General features: G+C 42.9%; 1 protein-coding gene across 1 annotated transcript in view; it reads right to left on the bottom strand.

Annotated features, from left to right (window-relative positions):
* Nucleotides 1–23,524, bottom strand: part of SYT16 (synaptotagmin 16) — a 288,505-nt gene extending 264,981 nt beyond the window's left edge. Inside the window, exon 1 of the mRNA XM_052647376.1 lies at nucleotides 23,509–23,524. Within this exon, the coding sequence (XP_052503336.1) occupies nucleotides 23,509–23,524 (16 nt within the window). The remainder of the gene's footprint in view (nucleotides 1–23,508) is intronic.
* Between the last annotated feature and the right edge of the window lie 2,167 nt (nucleotides 23,525–25,691).

The raw sequence follows: 25,691 nt of genomic DNA, 5'->3' as shown, positions 1-25,691 counted from the left end.
TAGTTAATATAGGACAATTGAAAAGCCTGTTTCTAGGGGACTTTTCTGCTGAGGAATTTATCCTCATATTAACAACATCCTTCTGATATTGAAGCTGAAACTCCAATACTTTGGCCACCTGATGTGAAGAACTGACTCATTCGAACAGACCCTGATGCTGAAGATTGAAGGTGCGAGGAGAAGGGGACGACAGAGGATGAGATGGCTGGATGGCATCACTGACTCAATGGACATGAGTTGGGTAAACTCCAGGAGTTGGTGATGGACAGGGAGGCCTGGCGTGCTGCGGTTCATGGGGTCACAAAGAGTCAGACACGACTGAGCGACTGAACTGACTGACATTTTTAAAGGCAGGCTCTCCAGGAACCTTCCTGAAGCCTGAACAGTTTCCACATATTGAGGACTGGCCTTCCACGCCAGTGGAGAACCAATTCCTGTGACCAGGCCTGGCCCTGCTCACCAGCACAAAGTCACCCCTGAGTAGAGGGCTAATTTGAAGCCCCCTTAATCTCAAGACCCTGATCGAACCTCCCAAGAGGAAGAAAGGAATGCAAAGCTCAATGTTAATGCTAAACATTTCTCAATGCTCAGTGTTAAACATTTCCGCAAAGGCAGACTCAGTGACCTCCTGATCTGAGTCTAGCCTTTCAGTGACAAGAGCCCACGGTCTTCAAACCGCTTCCCGCAATGTGCATCAGCACACCTTCTGCAGGGAGAAGGGAAAACCCACAGATGGCCCTGGAAAATTGCTCTGAACTCATGAAAGTAAACACCTAACTGGATAGTAATTAGAGGCAACAAAAAAAAAAATCAAAGTTTAGAAGATACTAGAGGAAAAAACAAGGACAGACATAAATAACTGCAGGTACGTGTTACCTGTGCCTGAGCAGCTAATAAGCTTGTCTGCCTGGCACCCTCACACAATCCTGTGAGCTGCCATACACTCTAGAGTTACATCCCTTTTTTCTTAGAGTAGCTGAGTGGGTTCTATTGTCTCCAGTAAAAACCCTGGTTATTACAGAAGACAAGGAAACAAATGGAATTCCTAAATCACTGAATAGCAAAAAGGGAATCAGAGAGAGAGAGACAGAAAAATGAGAGGCCAGCAGAGGAATGCCTGAAAGATGTGGAATGGGTGTATCCAACTTTCAATGTTGTCGGGCTGTTTGTGTTACTAAGACATAACTTTTCACTGCTCTGAAACATCCACCCACTTTCAACATGTTCAAATGGCTTTCAAGTGAATGAACTGCAGGTGCTTGCGTACACGAAGAAAAATGGATTCGGTCCCTCATCTGTGTCAGTGCAGGGTGGACATGGGAGCAGCCATCCGCAATAAAACTGCAGCGATCAAGAGACACTCCAAAGCAGGAAGGAGAGCCGGAAGAGACTGATAAACCGCCTCTGGGAATTTGACTTCGATTATTTGTATGGAGAAGCAACATGGAGCAGGACCCTATGGTCCTTGTCCCCCATGTCCTCTGTTTGCCTTTGTCTGTGGAAAACCTTTCGTCGAAGAGTAAGTTTAATCAGAGAGGTGAGCAAATGCAGAGGCAAAGGAAAACGGTGAAAGAGCAAGTACTAGGAGTTTAGCCATTACACACTGGCAAGGACCTTTAGTGCCTTCTCAAGGGCTACAGATAATATTCTGAGCCGTAACCTGTGAGCTGTCTTATAGATCCTGAAACCCCCACCAGGTGGAAGAAGTTAATTACATGACGACCAGGCTGTAGCCACGACGTAAGCTGCCACGATTCTAAGAACGAGCTTCAAGGAAATGGGAACAAACCAACCATGGAACTGAAGGCTAACTGTAAAGCAATCGAGAGGATGGCGATCAGACCGCTGACGGCCAATTTCAGGATGACTGTCACAGCTGACTGTGCTGTTTCCATATGTTGCCCCCTCCCTTAGCCTATGAAATCTCTTGCCCCTGAATGTCAGTGGGAGGAGGCGGCCTTTGAACAGAAGTCTGCTCCCCTCCCTGGTTGCCAGCATCCAAAATAAAGCAAACTTCCCTTTCCCCAATGTTGCCTCTAATCAGCTTTTGAGCAGTGAGCTGCTGGACCCCACTTTGAGTTGCAGGAGATTGTGGGAGTAAAAAACTTGAGCTGACCTCTAAGTTCCAAGGGAACAAGCTGCTTCTAGCCCAGTGGTTCTCAGACATGGCTGCATCAGAATCACCTGGAGGGCTGATTAAAGCAATGCTGAGCTTTGCAGGTTTATCAATCAGTAGGTCTGGCACAAGGACTCATAACTGACCTTTCTCACAAGTTCAATGTAACATCAATGCTGCTGGTTCAGTGACCACACTTTGTCAACCACTGTTCTAACCCCTGAAAGTAGGTCTCATTAAGCTGGGGCATATGATAAGCTGAGACAGGTAGGACACAAGCCTGTGAGCCAGGGAGAGATTACTTCTGTTCAGTTATCTACTATCTACAATTTATTTTTGTAGAAAAGTTTTCTTAGATTTTGCCATCAATGCACTGCTAGTAGGTACAAATTGGTATAATCTCCTCAAAGGGAAACTTGGTAACATTAAAATATCAATATCAAATGAGTATATCCCTTGTAAGCTCCTTCAGCTCAGAGACCTTTTTCTGTTTTAATCCCTGATATAGCCTAAGCAGGGTTTCCCTGGTGGCTCAGTGGTAAAGAATCCGCCTGCAATGTCGGAGATGCAGGTTCAGTCCCTGGGTCAGGAAGATTCCCTGGAGAAGGAAATGGCAACCCACAGTATTCTTTCCTGGGAAATCCCATGGACAGAGGAACCCAGCAGGCTGTAGCCCATGGGGTCACAAGAGTAGGACACAACTTAGCAAATAAACCACCATCACATATCGCAAGCAACCAGAACAATATCTGGCACATAGCAGGTGCTGAATAAATGTTTTCTGAATGAAAAAAAAAAAAAAAAAAGAATAGATCCCTTGACTCAGAAGTTTCACATCTAGAAGTAAATAAGCAGTATGAAAAGATAAATCCAACCATATTCATGGCAGTATTTTTCTAATCTTTCACTTCTCCATGAAAAGATGATTGACAAAATATGTCATAAAATAATCACCGTCCATGAGACAGCCTTCACAACATACTATTTAGTGAAAAGGCAGGTTAGTATTGGCACATGTTACTGGACTCATTTTGTTCTACTCAACATGCCAGTCTAGCCACTGATTTTTAGCATCTATGAGTATAAACCAACACACTGCCTTCTTTATTGACAATCTTTTGTTATAACAAATAATACAATAATTTCTCTTAATCTCAGTATCGTCATATGCTTAATGGGGATAAAAATCAAGATTTACAAAACATATTTCATTAAGGGCTTAATGAAACTAGTTCTTGGAAACAAAGATATTACCAAGCACATGTCCAGTTTTGCGGGGATGCTAGGCTATGTGCCATCATATGCCAATACAACAAACACCATACACCTTTTCAAATAATTGGTTATTAGAATACAGCAATGTGTTTAGTAAATACTTTCAAAAAAGAAAAAAACCAGAGCACCAAGTAGTGTTTATATACCAATATACTGAATACATGGGTATACAGATGGTGGTCTATTCATACATCAAATGTGAACTCAGGCCATGTGGAGTACAGAGCTGATATGCACGTGCCCTTTGCACAACAGACAAATGGAAGCTCTAGATTAAATATCACCAACAAACTAAATTTAATTACATATGTCAGCTCCAAAAGACAAATATACCCTAGATTCCAAAATCAAAGAAAGCCCAAGCCTCAGCAACCCAATGGGGTTTTAGTCTCAGTTTTAGGGATGATGGGACTACACAAAGATGAATAAAAGGCACTGAAGCTCCATCCAGAACCCTGGCCAAAATGAAGCGCAGACCACTTTGAAGAACACTCTTGCAAGCATAAAATAAGACTGACGCAGCCTGCTCACTAGCCCACAGAAACAGCAAAGACATTGCTGTGTGCCCCAGACATGGCTGAGTTAAAACATCCATGAAAAATGGAAATCCTAAGCTCACACAGGTGAGGGGTCTAAGTTTTTCTCCATGCATAGCTTAAAAAGGCAGATGAATAGTTACTATAAAAAGTGATCCAAGACCACTAAATCCCTAGGGATCTAATAAACACATCATGAAAATCTTTATCCTGAGCAAGTCTTCCACAGCTCAGGGCTTCCAAGAAACTCTCACTAAAGATAAACTACCAAAATTAAATATCACAGACCACAGAGGAAATGAAAAATCATCATAAGTGAATCAGCAGACACCAAAATTGACACACCAGGAAGGAAAAACAATAGACTAGAAAAGAATCATGCCTTTAAATAATTTAGAAACCATAGTGAAGAAATAAGATACCATAAGAACAAAATTTTTAAAAGTAACCAAATGAGAATTTTTTTAAGGAAAATTATCACTGAAATGAAAAATGTTCGATAGGTTAAATAGCAGAGTAAGTTTAAGAAGAATTGCTTAAGTAGAAGACATCTGAAGAAATTATGAGATGGAGAAGGGAGGGAAGAAAAGAGAAAGAATAATTATGACTGGATGAGTGGTTAATAGACATGAAACACAGAAAGAGAAGCTTCAATACGTCAGCCTAATAATGTTTAAGAAGGAAAGAAGTTGGGGGAATGTATATAGAGAGAGGTAATGTCCAACCTAGATATATATTGCAAAGCAGAGATATTACTTTGCCAACAAAGGTCCGTCTAGTCAAGGCTATGGTTTTTCCTGTGGTGATGTGTGGATGCGAGAGTTGGACTGTGAAGAAAGCTGAGTGCCGAAGGATTGATGCTTTTGAACTATGGTGTTGGAGAAGACTCTTGAGAGTCCCTTGGACTGCAAAGAGATCCAACCAGTCCATCCTAAAGGAGACCAGTCCTGGGTGTTCACTGGAAGGACTGATGCTGAAGCTGAAACTCCAGTACTTTGGCCACCTCATGCGAAGAGCTGACTCATTTAAAAAGACTCTGATGCTGGGAGGGATTGGGGGCAGGAGGAGAAGGGGATGACGGAGGATGAGATGGCTGGATGGCATCACCGACTCAATGGACATGAGTTTGAGTGAACTCCGGGAGGTGGTGATGGACAGGGAGGCCTGGCGTGCTGCAATTCATGGGGTCGCAAAGAGTGGGACACCACTGAGCCACTGAACTGAACTGAACTGAACCGAATGTCAGGGAATGTTTAACAGCAGGATTCCTGCTGTTTCCTCTCTCTTGAATCCTCTGTTCCTTATCAGTTCCTGATAGGAGCAAGCCACTCCCAGGCCTGAGGTCAAAGAGATGGGATTCTTGCATAGGATTTCCTTCATTAGCTTTTCCATTTGGTGAAAGGGATTATCTACAACCCTCTTTTGATATGGATTGCCTTTTGGCCTTATGGCCTCTATTGCTCTTCTTTCCTTGGTAACTTGTAAAGCCTGGTCTTTTGATCTTTATCTGAAGAAGCTACATGGTAATATGGTATATATACTCACACAGAATTCAATAAAGCACCCTTGTTCCATCAGACTTGGGTCTCCGTGTCCTTCCTTCTCTCTCTCTCTCTATTTCTGGCTGATTCCCTGGAGCACAAAGGCCAGCTACGTAACTGAGGGAATATTAGCCTCTTTCCTTCTTTCACTTTATCTTCGCCTCCAGACCACCAAGTTTCAGTCCATTAAAGGACCCCAACAACATAATACACAAAGAAATAATGACTAAGAACTTTCCAGAATTAGAAAGCTGAGAATCAAGATTGAAATGTCTTCAAGATAAATAAAAATAAACCTTATAAAAATACTTAGTTATAAATCTAACAAAGTATTACAAGATCTCTATGGAGTAAACTATAAGTCTCTGATGAAGGAAAGCATAAAAGAACTAATTAAATGGAAGGTAACACTCTGTTCATAGATAGGAAGACTCAATATTTTCAAGATGTCTGGTCTTGATCTATACATTCAAAGCAATCTCAATAAAAATCCCATCAAGTTATATTTGCTTCTCTTCTTTTCACAGCTATTTCTAAGGCCTGTGAAAAGAAGAGAAGCAAAAAGCAAAGGAGAAAAGGAAAGATATAAGCATCTGAATGCAGAGTTCCAAAGAATAGCAAGGAGAGATAAGAAAGCCCTCCAAAGTGATCAATGCAAAGAAATAGAGGAAAACAACAAAATGGGAAAGACCAGGCATCTCTTCAAGAAAATCAGAGACACCAAGGGAACATTTCATGCAAAGATGGGCTCGATCAAGGACAGAAATGGTATGGACCTAACAGAAACAGAAGATATTAAGAAGAGTTGGCAAGAATACACAGAAGAACTGTACAAAAAAGATCTCCATGACCAAGATAATCACAATGGTAGGATCACTCACCTAGAGCCCCTAGAATGTGAAGTCAAGTGGGCCTTAGAAAGCATCACTATGAACAATGCTAGTGGAGGTGATGGAATTCCAGTGGAGCTGTTTCAAATCCTGGAAGGTGATGCTGTGAAAGTGCTGTACTCAATATGCCAGCAAATTTGGAAATCTCAGCAGTGGCCACAGGACTGGAAAAGGTCAGTTTTCATTCCAATCCCAAAGAAAGGCAATGCCAAAAAATGCTCAAACTACCACACAACTGCACTTATCTCACATGCTAGAAAGTAATGCTCAAAATTCTCCAAGCCAGGCTTCAGCAATATGTGAACTGCGAACCTCCTGATGTTCAAGCTGGTTTTTGAAAAGGCAGAAGAACCAGAGATCAAATTGCCAACATCCGCTGGATCATCAAAAAAGCAAGAGAGTTCCAAAAAAACACCTATTTCTGTTTTATTGACTATGCCAAAGCCTTTGACTGTGTGGATCACAATAAACTGTGGAAAATTCTGAAAGAGATGGGAATACTAGACCACCTGACCTGCCTCTTGAGAAACCTGTATGCAGGTCAGGAAGCAACAGTTAAAACTGGACATGGAACAACAAACTGGTTCCAAATAGGAAAAGGAGTACGTCAAGGCTATATATTGTCACCACGCCTATTTAACTTCTACGCAGAGTACATCATGAGAAACGCTGGGCTCGAAGAAGCACAAGCTGGGATCAAGATTGCCAGGAGAAATATCAATAACCTCAGATATGCAGATGACACCACCCTTATGGCAGAAAGTGAAGAGGAACTCAAAAGCCTCTTGATGAAAGTGAAAGAGGAGAGTAAAAGAGTTGGCTTAAAGCTCAGCATTCAGAAAACTAAGATCATGGCATCTGGTCCCATCACTTCATGGCAAATAGATGGGGAAACAGGGGAAACAGTGGCAGACTTTATCTTTTCAGGCTCCAAAATCACTGCAGGTTGTGATTGCAGCCATGAAATTAAAAGACGCTTACTCTTTCGAAGGAAAGTTATGACCAACCTAGATAGAATATTCAAAAGCAGAGATATTATTTTGCCAACAAAGGTCCGTCTAGTCAAGGCTATGGTTTTTCCAGTAGTCATGTACGGATGTGAGAGTTGGACTGTGAAGAAAGCTGAGTGCCGAAGAATTGATGCTTTGGAACTGTGGTGTTGGAGAATACTCTTGAGAATCCCTTGGACTGCAAGGAGATCCAACCAGTCCTTTCTAAAGGAGATCAGTCCTGGGTGTTCTTTGGAAGGAATGATGCTAAAGCTGAAACTCCAATATTTCGACCACCTCATGCGAAGAGTTGACTCATTGGAAAAGACTCTGATGCTGGGAGGGATTGGGGGCAGGAGGAGAAGGGGACGACCGAGGATGAGATAGCTGGATGGCATCACCGACTCGATAGACATGAGTCTGGGTGAACTCCAGAAGTTGGTGATGGACAGGGAGGCCTGGCGTGCTGCAATTCATGGGGTCGCAAAGAGTCGGACACGACTGAGCATCTGAACTGAACTGAACAAGTTATATTATGGTATCAACAAACTGATTCTAAACTTTGTGTGGTGTGGCAAAAAGACTAACTTCCCAAAATGGACAACACCATACTGAAGGTGGAAGATTTAAGTTACCTGAATATTAGCTTAACTAGTAGTTACAATAATCAAAACAGTGTAGTTTTGGAGGAAGAATAAACAGACTTGTAGAACAGAAAAGAGAGCCCAGAAATAGACTCCACGTAGTCAACCGATCTTTAACAAAGGCTCAAAGGCATTGTAATGAAGCAAAGATAGTCTCTTCAACAAATGGTACAGGAACAACTGGATATCACATACAAAAAAAAAATTAATCTAGACACAGACCTTACAGTCTTCACAAAAAAATAATTTGAAGAATATTATAAACCTAAATGTTAAACACATAAGTATCAAGCTCCTAGAAGCTAACATAGGAGCAAACCTAACTGACCTTGGATATGGTGATGCCTTTTTAAATACAACACAAAAGGCAGGACCCATGAAAGAACTGATAAACTGGACTTCAATAAAAACTACTGATCTGTGAAAGACAATGTCAAGAGAAGAAGAAAACAAGCCATGAACTAGAAGAAAATATTTATAAAAGATACATCTGATAAAGGAGAGCTATCCAAAACATACAAGGAATTATATAACCCAACAAGAAGAAAACAAACCACTCAGATTTTTAAAAATGGACCAGGAAGGTTCAAGAGGGAGGGGACGTATGTACACGCATGGCTGATTTATGTTATTATACAGCAGAAACCAACACAATGCTGCAAAGCAATTCATTTGCAATTACAAAATAAATTTTAAAAAATAGACCAAATTTTCGTGAGGACCTCACGAAAAAAATATATTCAGATGTAAAACAAGCATATGAAAATATCTTATCAGGAAAATGTGAATTAAAACAAGGAGATACCACTTCCAAAGAGGAAGTACACTTTGCATGACAATAATAATGGGTATATGTCATTATACATTGTCCAAATTCCTGGTGCAGCTGGATTTGGACAGTCAGCAAAGGTTCAGCCTTGATAACAAGTGATGCTGACAAATGGGACAGGCTATGCGTGTGTGGGGCAGTAGTACACAGGAAATCTTTGTACTTTCCTCTCTCTTTTTTTTTTTTTATGTGTGTGAACCTTACATTGCTCTAAAAAAATATTAAGTCTTTCAAAAAAATCCACACCTATACACATAAAGGTTAAACTTAAAAGAAAAAGAGGAATTATTAAAATCAATCAGAGATAAGACATTTTACCTTAAATTATAAATTATGTTACTCATCAATGATAGATGCCAAAGGACTAAAAAATGAATGATACATTAAAATATTGAAGGGACTTCCATTTCTGGAGAAGTTGGAATAAATATATATTTTCTAAAAAGCTCCAAGAAAAACCTACTCTCTGCGGTTCAGGGTTTCTCAACCTTGACACTATTGCCATTTGGGGCCAGAAATCCCTCTGTTGTTGGGGCCCTGTTATCTATTTAGCAGCATCCCTGGCCTGTGGCCACTAGATGCCGATAACAAGATGTCAGTTGTGACAACAAAAAATGTCTTCAGATACTGTCAAGCATCACCTGAAGGGCATGTCATCCCTAATTGAGAACTGCTGTCTCTAGCCAAAGGACTTAAAAAGGATAGCCCTAGAGGAATGAACCCTCTCGAATAAGCCTAGCCTACTCTAGAAAACATCACGACACAGCCACATCGCTCGGCCTCCTCCCAGGCACTGCTGAAGGCCAAAGGGGGAACACTGCTGACCTTCCTTGCCCCATGCTAATTGAGCAGAGGCAGCACTCACCTCCCTTCCCACCGGGTGCTGCAGAGATGGTGGGTGTAGCCCCACTGACCATGCCTGCTTGGCACTAAGATAACAGGAATAAGACAGTGCCCCTTCCTCTCTTCATGGGCATAGTCCCCACAGAGGCCACACAGCATATAGAGAAACACTGCTGACCACTACATGCACTGTACCAAGTAAAGGAGAGCAAACAGGCCAGCACCCCACCTCCTTTCAACTAGAAAGAATCAAAGATTACAAAGAGGAAACTGGATAAAGGAATCTCATAAATCTGTATATGAAATGGTCATATATAAAAATGTGTATAACCTAAATGGTATATGAAAAGAAAGAGTTAGTCACTCAGTCGTGTCCGACTCTTTGCGACCCCATGGACCATAACCCATCATGCTCCTCCTGTCCATGGGATTTCCCAGGCAAAATTACTGGATTGGGTTGCCATTTCCTCCTCCAGGGGAACTTCTCAACCCAGGGACTGAACCCACATCTCCTGCATTACAGGTAGATTCTTCACTGTCTGAGCAATCAGGGAAGACAAATGGTCTGTGCATGGAATCAATCTAAATCAATACAGAAAAAGTTTGAGAACTAAGCTATAATGAGAAATACGACCCAGGTTTCAAATTAGCCTGTGGGTAATCAATCAGGGCAGACCAGAATAGCATAACAGAGGCTATGAAAACTAAACTGACAGTCAAACCACAGCCCATAAAAGGATGAGAACATGAGTTTTGAATCTAAGCTGGCTGATTGGTTCCTACTTAAACACGATACTTTTCGAGGCAGTCTCATGTGATACTCAAAATGTCTAAGATACAACCCCAAAGTATTTATCATACCAAAAGTAGGAAATCTCAAACAAGACAATCAACAACACTAACACCAAGAGGACACAAATCTTGGAATCCCATGGCAAAGATTTTAAAGCAGTTATTTCTAAAATGCTCTAAACAAAAATGATAAAACCTCTTCAAACAAATGGAAAATCAAGTCTCAGAAACATACTGAAGACATAAAGAACAACGAAGTGGAACTATTGGAACTGAAAAATACGGTAACCAAAAATCTTTTTAAAAATCATTGTCTGGGATCAGTGGCCAAATGGAAATCACAGAAGAATCCAAGGTCTTCAAGGGACCTTAAAGATTTATCAACAGAAATTGTTCAATCCAAATAACAGAGAGAAAAGGGTAGCTGTGGGACATCAACAGAGGATCCAGCATTTGTGCGATCAGAATTCCAGAAGGTGGCGAGAAAGAACACAGGACTGAAAAACTATTTGAAAAATAACGACTGGTGGACTTCCCTGGTAATTCAGCGGGTTAAGAATCTGCCTGTCAGTGCAGGGGACTCGGGTTTGATGCCTGGTCTGGGAAGATTCCACAAGCCACGAGGCAACTATCTAAGTCGTGCGCCACAACCACTGAGCCCGAATGCCCTAAAGCCCATGCCTCGTGACAAAAGAAGCCACTGCGGTGAGAAGCCTGTGCACCACAGCTAGAGAGTAACCGTCTTGCTGCAACTAGAGCCGGCGTGCAGCAACAAAGACCAAGCACAGCCAAAAGGAGACAAATAAATTTTAAAGAAAAGAAATAACAAAATTTCCCCTACTTGGAGAAAGACATAAATCTAAAAAATCAAGAAGCTGCATAAATTCCAAATAGGAGAAGCCCAAGAAATCCACACCCAGACTAACATTTCTAAAAACTAAAGACAACAAAACATCCTGAAAGCAGTCAGAGAGAAATGATGCCTTGCTACCTATAGTGGAATAAATGACTCAGATGACAGTGGGTTTCTCATCTGAAATAATGGAGACCAGAAAGAAGTGACTTTTTTTTTTTTCAAGTGATAAAATTAAAGAACTGGGAAATATCTGGACCATCAGGAATGAAGAACAAAGATGATAAATATTTGGGTGACTGTAATAAACAATTCTTCCCTTGAGTTCTTTAAAATATGTTTGACTTTTGAAAGCAAAACTTATAACTCTGTCTTATGGGATTTTCAATGCATGTGTAGTAGTTTGTTAGGGCTCCCAAAACAAACTACCCTAGACTGGGTGGTTTAAACAATATGAATTTATTTTCTCACAATTCTGGAGTCTAAAGATCTGAGCTCAAAGTGTTGGCAGATATGATTTCCTCTGAAGCCTCTCTCATGACGGGTAGATGGCTGTCTTCTCCTTGTGTCTTCACATTCTCTTCCCTCTATGCCCAGATTTCCTCTTCTTATAAGGACACCAGTCGTACTCGATTAGGGCCCACCCTAATGATTTCATTTTAACTTAACTTTTAATTTTACCTCTTTAAAGATCCTATCGCCAAATAAAGCCACATTCTAAAGTTCTGGGGGTTAAGATTTCCACCCATGAATTTTTGAGGGATACAATTCAGTCCATAATAGATGTGAATAAAACATATAACTAAAAAATATAAGGGGTGGGGGAGGGAGTCACTGGGGACTTAAATGGTGGTAAGATTTCTACATTCCATTGAAATAACACAATACTGATTAGAAGTAGACTGAGAAAATTTAAGTATGTACATTGTAATTCCTGTGCAACCATGGTAGGCAACAAGATAATCAGTAGTTTGTTCTCTATATCTATAAGTCTGCTTCTTTCTAAATTCATTTGTGTGTTGTATGTTTTAGATTCTACATATAAGAGCACTTGCATTTATCTCCATTTCTGCATCTTCCTGAAACTAGAGAAAAGGTAAAAACCAGACTAAAAGCTAAACTAAAACTAAACTAAAAGAGCAAGGGAGAAACAACAGTAGGTGAAAAGATCAACACATCACTGGAAGACTGGAAGGAGACAGCTAAATTCTTGCTCATCTTTCTCCAGACTACTATGGGGGATACGCCACAGTAAGCAAGCCAATCCATGATGTAGAATCCCAGAATGACTCTGTAATTGTAAGTGGAAAAGAGGGACCAAGCCTGAAACAGAAGAATGGGTTGACTTGTAAAGCACTCAGAATCCAGAAGACCCCAACTTCTGCTACTGAAGCCAGAGGACTATTTCTCTCCTAACATTAGCAACTGAACTGTGCTCCCCTAAAATGCATAATTCACTAACCCCTAATGTGATTGTATTCAGAGACAGGACCTGTAAACATGTAACTAAGGTAAAATGAGGTCGTATGAATGGGGCCCTAATTCAAAAGGCCGATGTCTTATTAAGAGGAGGAGACACAAGAGGACACAGTGAGAAGGTAGCCATCTGCAAGTCAGGAAGAGGATCCTCATCAGAAATCAGCCCTATGGGCACCTTGTTCTTAGACTTTCAGCCTCCAAAATCAGGAGAAACTCTCTGTTGCTTAAGCCACTCAGCCTGTGTTATTCTACTATGGTGGCCTGCACTGACAGAGACACTACAGCAGACAGGCTCTGGGTTTGGAAACCAGTCATCTGGTGTTAAGAATGAAGCTCTGTACTGAAAACAGGGTCTTCAGGAAGAGCCCCAATAATGAAGGGAAAGACCACTGGATACCTTCACCTTCCCAACTCACAAAATCATAGAAGCTGCGTCTATAAGGATGTGTGCAGAGAGACAGAAAATTTTGTTCAAGGGTCAACGATAGCGTAAAAGTAGTTTTGACCTTGCAGACCCTCTATAGTTCTTAGGCACTTTGACCAACCTGGGTTTCCAGGTCCACACTGGGAGAAGTGAGTAAAGGATGAGATCCAGGAAAAAGAGGCGGCTCACAGTAGAGAAATAGACTGAATTTAGCAAACATGTGCATGGTTAGTCTATGCAGGCCTATGCTTATTCAGTAGAATGACAAAGTTGAGAAAATATACATAAAAGTAGATCATTTCCTCAAGGGGCATATAGAACAGACAGGGGTTAAAATAGAAAAATATAACTTAAGAAGTTTATGTAAAATAAATGATGGATTCTGTTTGGGAGAGTGATAAAGACTTCAGAGAGAAAACAGCATGTGGTTTGGACCACAATGTAGGAGAGACATCTTTCTAATAAAATGATTTCAGACTCTCCCTTTCGTTTTATTTCTTTTAATATTTATTTGCCTGCACCAGGTCTTTGTTGTGACATGCAGGACCTAGTTCCCTGACTAGGGATTGAGCCTGGGCCCTCTGCATTGGGAGTGTAGAGTCTTAGCCAGAAAAGTCCACCACCAGGGGAGTCCCTCCCTTTCATTTTACACAGGCTGATTTTACTGGATAAAAACAGAAGTGTTTGTCTCAAGGATCTAACTCAATTTCTAAAGACTGGAATAGTCTTACCTCAATTACAAGGAGCTAATAACTCTAATTACAGCTCTTTTACTACAGAATAGCTTTCAGGTGATAAGTAGCAACCAAAAATGAAAGTGTTCCAAGTTTCAAGAAAGAGACATGCAATCAAAATCAATACTTTCCATCAGGCTAACCTTTTTATGATAGCTTCATTTTCTAAGCTCTAACTTACAGTCAATAATTGTAAAGCAAGAATTCAAACAGTAGTTTCTCATCACACAAAATTATCAGCCAGTCAGGAACTATCCAGTTTTCAGGTATCTGTCACCTTGCTACTAACTCAGAAACAATGATTTAAAATGAATAAAATCACTGGTAAGAGAATACAGTACAAGATTATTGAGGCTTAAACTGTAAATAATCTCTTATCCCCATGTAATGCCTCACACACAAGCAAGGAGGATTAATGAAATTAAAATCCTTTTGCCCCTAAGAGATACAATTCTCATCTCCTTATTTTTCTCACTCTGTGTCCTTCACCAGCTTTCAACCCAAATTTCAGTTTGCCCTGTTTTCCTTTACTTTTTAACTCCCAAAAATAAGACTTTGGGTATTTTAATTTTTATAAATTTCTAACAGCTTTCATGAAATGAATTCACTTAGCATACAGGCTTCGGCTTATTTCAAGCTCCCTAAAGCAGCATATCATTTGGATATGACTTTTCCAATAATAGTTAAAGGTCAGACATTACCTTCCCTGCCCCTTTTCCACTACCATCCTTCCTATAGCACATCAGCTCTCTGCAGGTGGGAGGGCCATTAGTTTCTAAGGAAGGCAATTATCATCAGGACCTTAACAACCTAATGTTGTCTAAAGTTTTAAAGAGGAATGTGATGCTCCAGAAAAAAGTCCAATTGAAGATATAGATTAAAAAGTTTCATGGGAGTATGGCAGACAGAATTCAAGACAGTCTTCAATTGTCCCCATCTCCTAGTTGTCCACTCTTGTTCAATCCCTTCAAGTTTAGGCAGAGTCTATAACTTGCTTCCAACCAACAGAATATGACAAGGATGTTAATGCCTGTCTTTCTAGGAGATTCTGTTCCTTCCTAACTTTGATAAAGTGGCCATATCGTTGAGGCTAATATCTAAGGATGACCTCTAGCCAAGAGCCAGCAAGAAACTGACATTCTCAGTCCAGCAGCCCACGAGCCTGAGTATTTACAGGGCCTGAGTCTTGGTGATACTATGCTAGCTTAGAAGGGGATCCTTCCCCAGTCAAGCCTCAGGTCTTCAGATGAGAATCCAACCCTGGCTGACACCTTAATTGCAACCTTGCAAGACTCCTGACTTTCAGAAGCCTGCCCAGGCTCTTGGCCTAGAGGGATAACAAATGCGTGTTTTTAATCCACTGAGTTTGTTGAAATTTGTTATTCAGCAACAGATAAAAAATAAAGGGAGAGCACAAAGAAATATAACAGACATAGCTATAATTATGATGGTAATTATCATGCCTAAATTCTAACAGCTGACTCTGTGCAAACAGACCCAGGGAAAACATAGCAATGAACCTCTAAATAGCCTGAGGAAAGGGTGGTAGGGGCTGAGGGTTGTCCTCTACCTCCATGGAGAAGCAGGAGAGGGCTGGGTGAAGACAACCTAACTTCTGGGGACTCTACAAACCTGAGACTGACCGAGCAGTGTTTCTCAGGCAAAACTCAAAGGAATAATGAAACCAAAGGAAAACCATGATTGGCAGGTACAAAGATTAAAGCATGAGCTGGGAAGCAAGAGAAACCATGGGACTATCAAGATGTGCAGAAACCACCCCCACCACGGCACAAGTGAGACACAGGCAGGCTACTCTCAGAACCTGGATGGCCAAAGTCAGGACCGATCGAGAGAGCAGGCAGATGAGGTCATTATATATGGACATGACTAGAAGATGCCTTTTTAGACCACTAGCAATATGCTCAGGTTCATCACCATCACTGGACAAGCTTTTTTAAGACTTCAGAGCCAGGAGGGCATCAAACGCTGAGGAGACACCCTGAAGCAAACTCCACCCGGTGCTACAGCTACCCATCAATCATGGCCACATACGAGGGGCACGCCACAAAGCCCAGAGAGGCCCCCAAGAGCCAATCAGCAGAGAGGATCCCAGAATCCTCCTGGATCTTCAATAAAAATGGTGGTTGTTGGACCCCTCTACATGCCCAGCACCGAAACCTCACAAGCTGTTAAAAGCTGTACGTGTGCACGTGCACCACAAGCCCATGTGTCGCATCACATCTGTGCAAAATGATAAGCACCAGGGAAGAACACATCACAATTAATGTTGTTGTATTTAGTTGCTCAGTCGTGTCCCCACGATTTCTGCGACCCCACAGACTGTGGCCCACCAAGCTCCTCTGTACATGGGGTTTCTCAGGCAGGAATACTGGAGTGGGTTGTCATTTCCTTCTCCCGGGGATCTTCCCAATCCAGAGACTGAACTTACACCTCCTGCACTGCAGGCAGATTCTTTACCACTGAGCCACTTGGGAAGCCCATCAATACTTCTATTTAAAATCTGAGTTCTGTACCTTCAGGTGATTTTTCCTCAAGTCTCTTCCTTGGAGTCTTCATTTCCAAACAGGTCATTTGGTCTTCATTTTATATTCTTCAGCAGGCCCTGGTGGCTCAGACGGTAAAGAGTCTGCCTGCAGTGTGGGAGACCGGGTTCAATCCCTGGCTAGGGAAGATCCCCTGGAGAAGGGAATGGCAACCCACTTTAGTATTCTTGTCTGGAAAATTCCTTGGACGGAGGAGTCTGGCAGGCTACAGTCCACGGGGTCGCAAAGAGTCGGACACAACTGAGTGACTTTCCTTTCCTTTCCTTTTATTCTTCACAAGGAAAAATGGAATCAATGACTGGGGACCCCATTTCTGAAGGTCAGATTGTAAGAATGTTGTAGGGAATGAGAAGAGAAATATTTAATGGCTACTGTGGGCACAAGCTCAGTTAATTCTTGCAACTCTTCAAAGTGGAATAAGACAAAACCTCTGGGAAGTTAAAACAACTTTCTAAGGTTATGCAGCCAGAATGGTAGGGCCCGAGTTTGAAATGTGGGTAGCTCTGAAACTGGGTCTGTGCTGTCTTCCACCATCCCACACTGAGTTCCTCAATCTCAAAATTTCTATTGAGCTAAGTCAATTGAAAATCTAACTTTGACTGGTAAAAAGAATATAATTAATGTAGTGTATAAATATATTAGTACGTAAGCCAGGGAAATTTTTTCAAATAGGGTGGATAAAATCATTATATGTATCTTAACTTTCGCTCCATTGTAAGTTAAAGTGTGACTTAGTGCATTCCTAAAATTAGAACTCTCAAAAATAATATACTCTGGCAATAAGAAAATCTAATGAAGGGGGTTCCCTGGCAGTCCAGTAGTTAAGACTCTACACTCCCAATGCAGGGGCACGGATTTGATCCCGGGTTGGAGAACTAAGATCCTGCATGCTGCACAGCTCAGCAAAAAATAAAAATAAAAATTTATAAAGAAAACCTAATGCAAAGGAGAAGAAGGCGATGGCACCCCACTCCAGTAATCTTGCCTGGAAAACCCCATGGATGGAGGAGCCTGGTAGGCCGCAGTCCATGGGGTCACGAAGAGTCGGACACGACTGAGCGACTTCACTTTCAATTTTCACTTTCATGCATTGGAGAAGGAAATGGCAACCCACTCCAGTGTTCTTGCCTGGAGAATCCCAGGGACAGGGGAGCCTGGTGGGCTGCCGTCTGTGGGGTCGCACAGAGTCAGACACGACTGAAGTGACTTAGCAGGTAGCAATGTAAAGGGATGGTATCTGTGCTTAAATGTAAAGTGCCTAAGATCAGTTGTGTATAGTCCCTTAATGGAAGGTTGATAAGAACTTTATTTGCAATATATATGAGCTTCAGAAACTGCCCTAATTTATTACAAAGAGCTATCAATCAATTTTACGATCATTTTAACATACAGATAACCATTGTCAAATGGCATAATGGATGTGTTTTAATCAACCCATAAGGCTAAATAATAGTAATTACTAAATGATACCCTAGGGACCTAAAAGAACAACTGCCATCCACATCTACCCACACTTAGGAGGTTTACTCCTCCCAAGAGATCTGGCCCATTTCTATTTCAAAACAGAAGTCAAGAAAAAACTTCACTGAGCTTTCTAAATCAAAGATGCCATGCTAAAATTTAAACTTAGGGAATTCTAAACAGTATGAAATTAATCATTCTAACTTTCAGAACATTTCATCAGGGTAGCATCAAATGAGTAAATCAGTTCAGAACACTGTCTCCGTACCCTATTTATGTTTTTTTTCTGGAATTTTATTCTTGGTTTAAAAACAGGAGGAGGTGTTTGCAAAACAAAACAAAGAATAAGCAGCTTCTCATACCCTTTCTTCTACACCATTTGTAATTACCCAGGCTTTCTCAACTTTTCAAACTTAGAACAAATGCACAACCCATATATGTCAAATCAGAGCATTTCTCAGAACTCTGGTTACTATCTTGCATCGCTAACAAGTTCTAAACGTTATCATCACTAACTGCAAAATCGTTACTTCTCTTAAGGGCAAGAGCAGCATGGGGGTTATGGGAAGAAAAAAGTGTACACAGAGGCATACTAAACATCAGAGGTTGAAATAACATGATATCTTGGAATTGCTTTCAAAACCAGCACCTAAAAAGGTGCTGAATATTATTAATATTAAACTGAATATTATTAAAATGGCCATACTACCCAACGCAATCCACAGATTTAATGCAATCCTTACCACGTGACTCAAGGGTAAAAAATCCTCCTGCCAAAGCAGGAGACACTGGTTCAATCCCTGGGTCAGGAAGATGCCCCAGAGAAGGAAATGGCAACCCAGTCCCATACTCTAGCCTGAAAAATCCCATGAACAGAGGAGCCTGGCAGGCTACAGTCCATGCAGCTGCGAAGAGTCAGATATGACTGAGCTGTCAAATTCAGTTCAGTTGCTCGGTCATGTCCGACTCTTTGTGACCCCATGGACTGCAGCATGCCAGGCCTCCCTGTCCAGCACCAACTCCTGGAGTCTACCCAAACTCATATCCATTGAGTCAGTGATACCATCCAACCATCTCATCCTCTGTCGTCCCCTTCTCTTCCCACCCTCAGTCTTTTCCAGCATCAGGGTCTTTTCAAATGAGTCAGCATCAGGTGGTCAAAGTATTGGAGTTTCAGCTTCAACATCAGTCCTTCCAATGAACACCCAGGAAATTACCCATGACATTTTTCACAGAACTAGAACAAATAATCCTAAAATTTACATGGAGCCATATGTTTTGATTTGCAAATTTACAGAAGACTTGGAAGAATAGTACAAAGAACTCCTAGATTCACCAAATGCTAAGATCTGCCACATTTTCTCTCTTCTTGTATAACACACATACACATCCAAGTGCACACATACACTTGAACATTTTTCTCCTAAACCATTTGAGATTTTGTTGACATCATGTCCCTCTACCCCTAAAGACTCCAGTTTCTTTTAAGGAAGATGGTCCTTTCCAAACTGAAGTTAAAACATCCTATTGAGGGAATTTAACATGGATACAAGGCTATTTTAATGGCAGAAAGTGAAGAGGAACTAAATAGCCTCTTGATAGGAGAGGGAAAAAGCTGACTTAAAGCTCAACATTCAAAAACTGAAGATCGTGGTATCCAGTCCCATCACTTCATGGAAAATAGATGGGGAAACAGTGGCAGATTTCATTTTCTTGAACTCCAAAATCACTACAGACTGTGACTGCAGCCATGAAATTAAAAGATGCTTGCTCCTTGGAAGAAAAGCTATAACAAATCTAGACAGTGTATTAAAAAGCAGAGACATCACTTTGCTGACAAAGGTCCATTTAGTCAAAGGTATTGTTTATCCAGTAGTCATGCATGGATGTGAGTGGTGGACCATAAAGAAAGCTGAGTGCTGAAGCATTGATGCTTTTGAACTGTGGTGCTAGAAAAGACTCCTAAGAGTCCTCTGGATAGGAAGGAGATCAAACCAGCCAATCCTAAAGGAAATCAACCCTGAATATTCATTGGAAGGACTGGTGCTGAAGCTGAAGCTACGATACTTTGGCCACCTGATGCGAAGAGCCAACTCTGGAGAAGACCCTGATACTGGGAAAGACTGAGGGCAAGAGGAGAAGGGGGTGACAGAGGATGAGATGGTTGGATGGCATCACTGACTCAATGGACGTGAGTTTCAGCACACTCCAGGAGACAGTGAAGGACAGGGAAGCCCGGTGTGCTACAGTCCATGGGGTCACAAAGAGTCGGACACGACTGAGTGACTGTACAGCAACAAGGCTATTATCCAGCAAACAAGCCATACTCAGATTTCCCAATTATCACAATATTGTCCTTGGTAGCATTTTTTCCTGATTTGGGTCTTATCCAAGCCATCTATTGCATTTACTTATCTCTTTAGTGTCCTTCATCCTAGTAACAGTGCCTCAGCCATCTTTCATGACACTGACTTTTGTGGAATGTCTCCAAATGTGGGTTTGTCTGATATTTCCCCCTGATGAGAACCAGGGTACCCATTTTTGGCGTAAGCAACCCTCTATCCTTTTCAAGGTTTCAGATCGGGCAGCACAGGTTATCAGCTTGCTCTATTACTAACTAGTGTTGCTAACTTTGATGGTTTGGTTAAGGTAGTGAATCCCATATTTCTGCACTATAACATTACCATTTCCCTCTGTGCAATTAATAAGAAATCTGTAGGGAAATTACCCCAAAATGTAAATATTCTGGTGTTCAGGTTTTCACACAATAGTTTAGCATCCACGGATGATTCCTGTATGAATCAGCCATTACTATGATAGTTGCAAGGGCTTCCCTTGTAGCTCAGTTGGTAAAGAATCTGCCTGCAGTACAGGAGACCTGGGTTCGATCCCTGGGTTGGGAAGATCCCCTGGAGAAGGAAATGGCAACCCACTCCAGTATCCTTGCCTGGAAAATCTCATGGACAGAGGAGCCTTGTGGGCGGCAGTCCCCGGGGTCGCAAAGAATCAGACACGACTGAGCGACTAACACTTACTTACTTATGATGGTGGCAAAGCAGTCATTTTCTAACTCTTTTTGTCTCTGTTTTTCAGTTGGAATTATTTGTAAGCTGTTTAATAATTATTATGACTGGAAATCATTTTACTTAAGAATTTGAGTTTCTTTTCACTAAAATCAAGCAATTTTCTTTTAAATACTCAACATCCTAAGTCCTAAACATCTTGAGTAGCTATTTGGCAGAGCTTGCTAACCTTCACCTGTGTAGGGTCTAAATTTGATTTTTCCTCCCCTGCTGTTTCTTCCTTCTATCCTCCAGGACTAGGCACAGAGTGGAAATCACTGCTGGGATAAGTAGGATGGGGAAGAAGTAAAGTGCAGGTTGTCGACCAGTAAGCAGGAGGAGGAATGGCCTGTGGGGTAGTAACCTGCAGATGTACCCAGTCAAAATGATACACAACCAACCAGTAAACCAGGAGCAAGCAGATGGGGACTAGAAGTTTTCCTGATAAAACCAAATATTCATCCACAGCAGCCCCAAAGACCCATCCACTCAAAAAGGGCCCGTGATTGCCAGGGCATAATACAATTATATATTTCCAACACTGCCCAAAGATGCCCGGCTGTTCTTAAGAAATCACACTTCTAAACAGATCACAGTGACTTTACCAATAAAGACTCATAAGGGAAAGAACTAATAATGGAACAAGTGACATGAATGGAAGAAAGAGAAAACTACTTCACTATGATCTGGAAATACAAGACTATCTGGAATACTTGTTACTGAGAAAATCAAGAAACATAGGTCAAATACGTAAGTACCACCACTTTATATAATAACCAAGCTGCTCATACTACCAGAGTTTGGGTTTGTTTTTTCTCCCCTACTAGTCTCCTTTTTTTTCCATTATAGTTCCTCCCAATTGTTTCAACCTTTTAAGATCTCATAAACCTGAGTTATACAAATAAAAGTATGAATTGCCCAAGGGGAGTTTAGTTTGATGATCTCAAAGATCCTTCCCATTTCACCACACTTCTCTGAAAACCAAGGTGGGGCCCTCAGAGCCTCCATTCTTCCTCTGGAATCTGCCTTCACAGGGCATGTTGTCTGGGCATTCTTCTTGTGAACATTATAAGTTGCCAGGAAAATATTTTTAAAATATCTGTGTATTTTATATATATTTACATACCACATTTGTAAAAAAAAAAAAAAAAAGTCCTTCTGGATTACTTCCAGGAATGACTGGAGAAGATTCTGGTTTTGCTCAATTTTAGAACCAATTTTTATCTCAAGAGTAAATTTCTTTGGGGACAAAACTAGAGAAAGCAGTCCACTGTAGCCCAAAGGCAACACTGCCCAGGTGTAATATATGTTCACGATGCCATGTACCTGCCACACATTGACAGGACTGAAGCAGTGACTGTCTCTCTGTGCTCCTACCTGCCTCTCACCTGTCATTCCCACATCTACACAGAGAAGGCAGGGAGCATAGTAGCTTCAGCAAGACCTGAAACTTGATAAAAACATCAATTCTCAGGCTACAACACAGACTTACTGAACTGCAGATTTTGGAAGTGGGGGCCAGCAGCCTGTGATAACAAGCCCTCCAGGAGATTCCAATTCAGATTAAAAATCTGAGATGTATTACTTTAAAAAAATAAAAATACTGATGCTCAAGGATTTTTGAAAGCTCTGGGAGTAATTCTAAAATGCAGGCAAGCTGAGAACTGACCAAAGTACCCTGCATCTAGGAGAAGCCCTTTCCAGGATCACCGTTGCACTAACAGTGAAAGAACTGTGGACCTTTAAGCTGCAGACATGCTCAAGATCTGGAGAGAATTTTTCAAGACACTGGCTGAGAATACTTTCTTTTCATTTCCCTAGTAGGGACACACAGTAAGTCTCTTACCCAACTTCTGAATAAGAACAAAGACAAACTAATTATCCCCTACATTCTGGAAACCTTTCACAGTTTCAGCTCCATGCCAACTGAAAACAAACATAATTGAGGTCGAACTTAAAAATCAGCTCAAAAGCTAAGCTGGTAGAAAATCATTACCATTTTTCCATAAACAAAACCAATGGGCTAAAGTTTTATCCTTCAATCAGTAGAGTTGAACATGGGGCTTCCCAGGTGTCGCAGTGATAAGGCATCTGCCTGCCAGTGCAGGAGACGCAAGAGACGCCAGTTCTATCCCTGGGTCAGAAAGATCTCCTGGAGTGGGAACTGGCAACACACTCTAGTATGCTTGCCTGGAAAATTCCTTGGACAGAGGAACCTGGTGGGCTACAGTCCATGGGGTCGCAGAGTCAGACATGACTGAGCACACACACGCACGCACACACACTCTCTTTGAGGCTCAACTAATGCGCATCCAGCTCCCGACACATCCTAACTTAACCAGCTTTCGTAGACGTGATTCCATTTCCAAAAGCACTGAGCCAATAAAGCAGTGGTGCCAAGATGCCAAAAGCAGGCCAACCCAGCCTCTTCCAACACTTCCATTCAGTAGTTTTAACCTGATATCTACGCGCTCACCTGGTTCGCTGTCCATGGTGACCAGATGAGGTCTCTGGCCCCTGGGAACATGGCCCGGGTGGGCACATGGGGCAGCCGAGCAGTCAAGCCACCCTCATCCCCAGAAAGCGAACACGCAAAACCACCCCCAGAACTCGGGGCGAACCTTAAATTCAACGCTAAAAGCTCCCGGCGCCTGGATGGCACGGTTCCCCAAAGGCCGGCTCTGGGCCCAGGGGCACCCCCAGAAGGGCTGCGATGGCAGGGCCCGCTGCCCGCGGCATCGAGCGTCCCCTCCACCTCGGCGTCCGCCGCTCGCCCTTCCACTGCATCCCTCCGGGACGGGGCTGCCAGGGCCGGCTGCGCCTCTCCGAACCTGCGGGCTGCAGAGGGTGATGGGCAGAGGGGCGCGGGGGCACCCGGCCGCGGCCCCCGCGAGCCCGGCACAAAGGCGGGCATCGCAAAGAGGAAAACTTCCCGCCCCCGGGGCCCGCAGCCCCCCACCCGGGGCCTCCGCCGCCCGAGGGCACTTACTGTCGGTCGCCATGGTCCAGCCCGGGGCTGCGGGGCGACCGCCCGCGCCTGGGGTACCGGCGCCGAGCCGGGCCGGCGCGCTCCTCGCCAGGCCCCGCGCGCTCGGGGGCCGCGCCGCGCAGAGCCCCTCCCGCCGCGCGCCCCCGCCGCGCCGCCCCGCGCCCCGCCAGCGCCCCAAGAACCCCAGGCTCGCTGGCAGAGCTGGCAGAGCCCCTCGCTCGGCAGCTGGCCCACTCTTCTCCGCCTCGAAGCATCTGTCCTCCCTGCGGGACCCTCTCCCTAAGACAATGAAGGTAGCCACTTGGATAAATGCTGCTGGCCACGCTCCTTTCCCCACTACACTCCCCATTTTCTTGTTTCTGTCTCTCCTTTTCCCAGTGGCCCCCTCATCCTTGCCTCGACCTTCCTACCTGTGGCTTGGGAGCTCCAGCCACCGAAAGGAGCAAAGCAGAAAGAGTTGAAGTGTGGGAAGTGACGCCCAGCCAGGTGCCCGACATTGATCTCCAGGCTCCAGAACTCCTGAGAATCTGCCTAACACCAGCCTGGTAGGTTTCAAGGGTCCAGGGTTCCTTGTGTTGTCATCCGTTTTGTCTCCTTTGTGAAGACAGTGTCTGGCACTTAGTAGGCTCTAGTAAATATCTGTTGGGTGACTGGGTGACTGGTTCTGTGACAGGCCTGCAGGAATAAATGAAGGATTGAATAAAATGCCCAACTAACTGGATGCCACCTGGGTGAGCTGATTAACCAATGACCACTGGGAACCTAGCCCTACCAGCTGACTGCATGGATCCTTGAGTACTGAATCAGCCTGAATGAGGGAGCCAGTGAATGAGTTTTGTGCCTCAGGGACCCTTCCTAGTTCAGGAAGGCTCCCAGCTGAAGCCACCTGTAAGAGCTGTATACATGTCCCTGAAGTGCAGAAACCAGTTTCTGATGGACTCTTGATTTGTCAGAGTGGTACACGAGACCCTGGATCCCTGATGTAAAGAATCAAAATGGCTCAAACATGTGTTCTGAAGCACTATGACAGCTCTTGACTTCTTACAGGTACATCTGTTTGTTGCATTTGGGAAGCATCCTCCACCCAATCAGTAAGGAACCCAGTAGGCTTCATTCCAGCCCTGGGTTGGATACCAGGAAGACCCTGGAGTAAGGCAGGGCAGAGCAGCTCCTGTTTGGCTGGGCAACTGGAGAACAAGGCAGGAGTCCCTTCTGATCTGTCCACAGAGCACAGATGAAGGAGATTTTGATATTGATTGGGCCCCACATTCAGAGTAAGCCCATCTAAGGTGGGACTGGGGGCATCATTTTTAGGTTGTTTTTGATCTTTCTGTGTTTAACACAGGTGATTCTGAAGCACACTTCTAGTTAACAACCACAGAGATCTGACTTATTGGGCTTTCATATCAACCCTCTGTGGTAGCCCTCAAAGTAAAGAGACTTGCAATGAGTTAGATGGAGAACAGGAGGTAGGAGGGGATTAAAGATGACCCAGGAGTTTTGATCTTGTGGAGGCTCACAGACCAGGAGGTGAAGCTGATTGGCCGGGGTGGAGGGGATGGTGATTTGGGTTTGGATTCATTTGAAGGGTCAGTAGAACACTGGTGAGGTTCTTTAATCATCAATTGAACCTACTTATGTAAGTCAGAAAGAGGAAAAGTCATAACTCA

The sequence above is a fragment of the Budorcas taxicolor genome, chromosome 10 (assembly GCF_023091745.1).
Source record: "Budorcas taxicolor isolate Tak-1 chromosome 10, Takin1.1, whole genome shotgun sequence".
Lineage (NCBI taxonomy): Eukaryota > Metazoa > Chordata > Mammalia > Artiodactyla > Bovidae > Budorcas > Budorcas taxicolor.
Note: the sequence above shows the minus strand (reverse complement) of the source record. Positions and strands in the feature narration are given on the sequence as shown.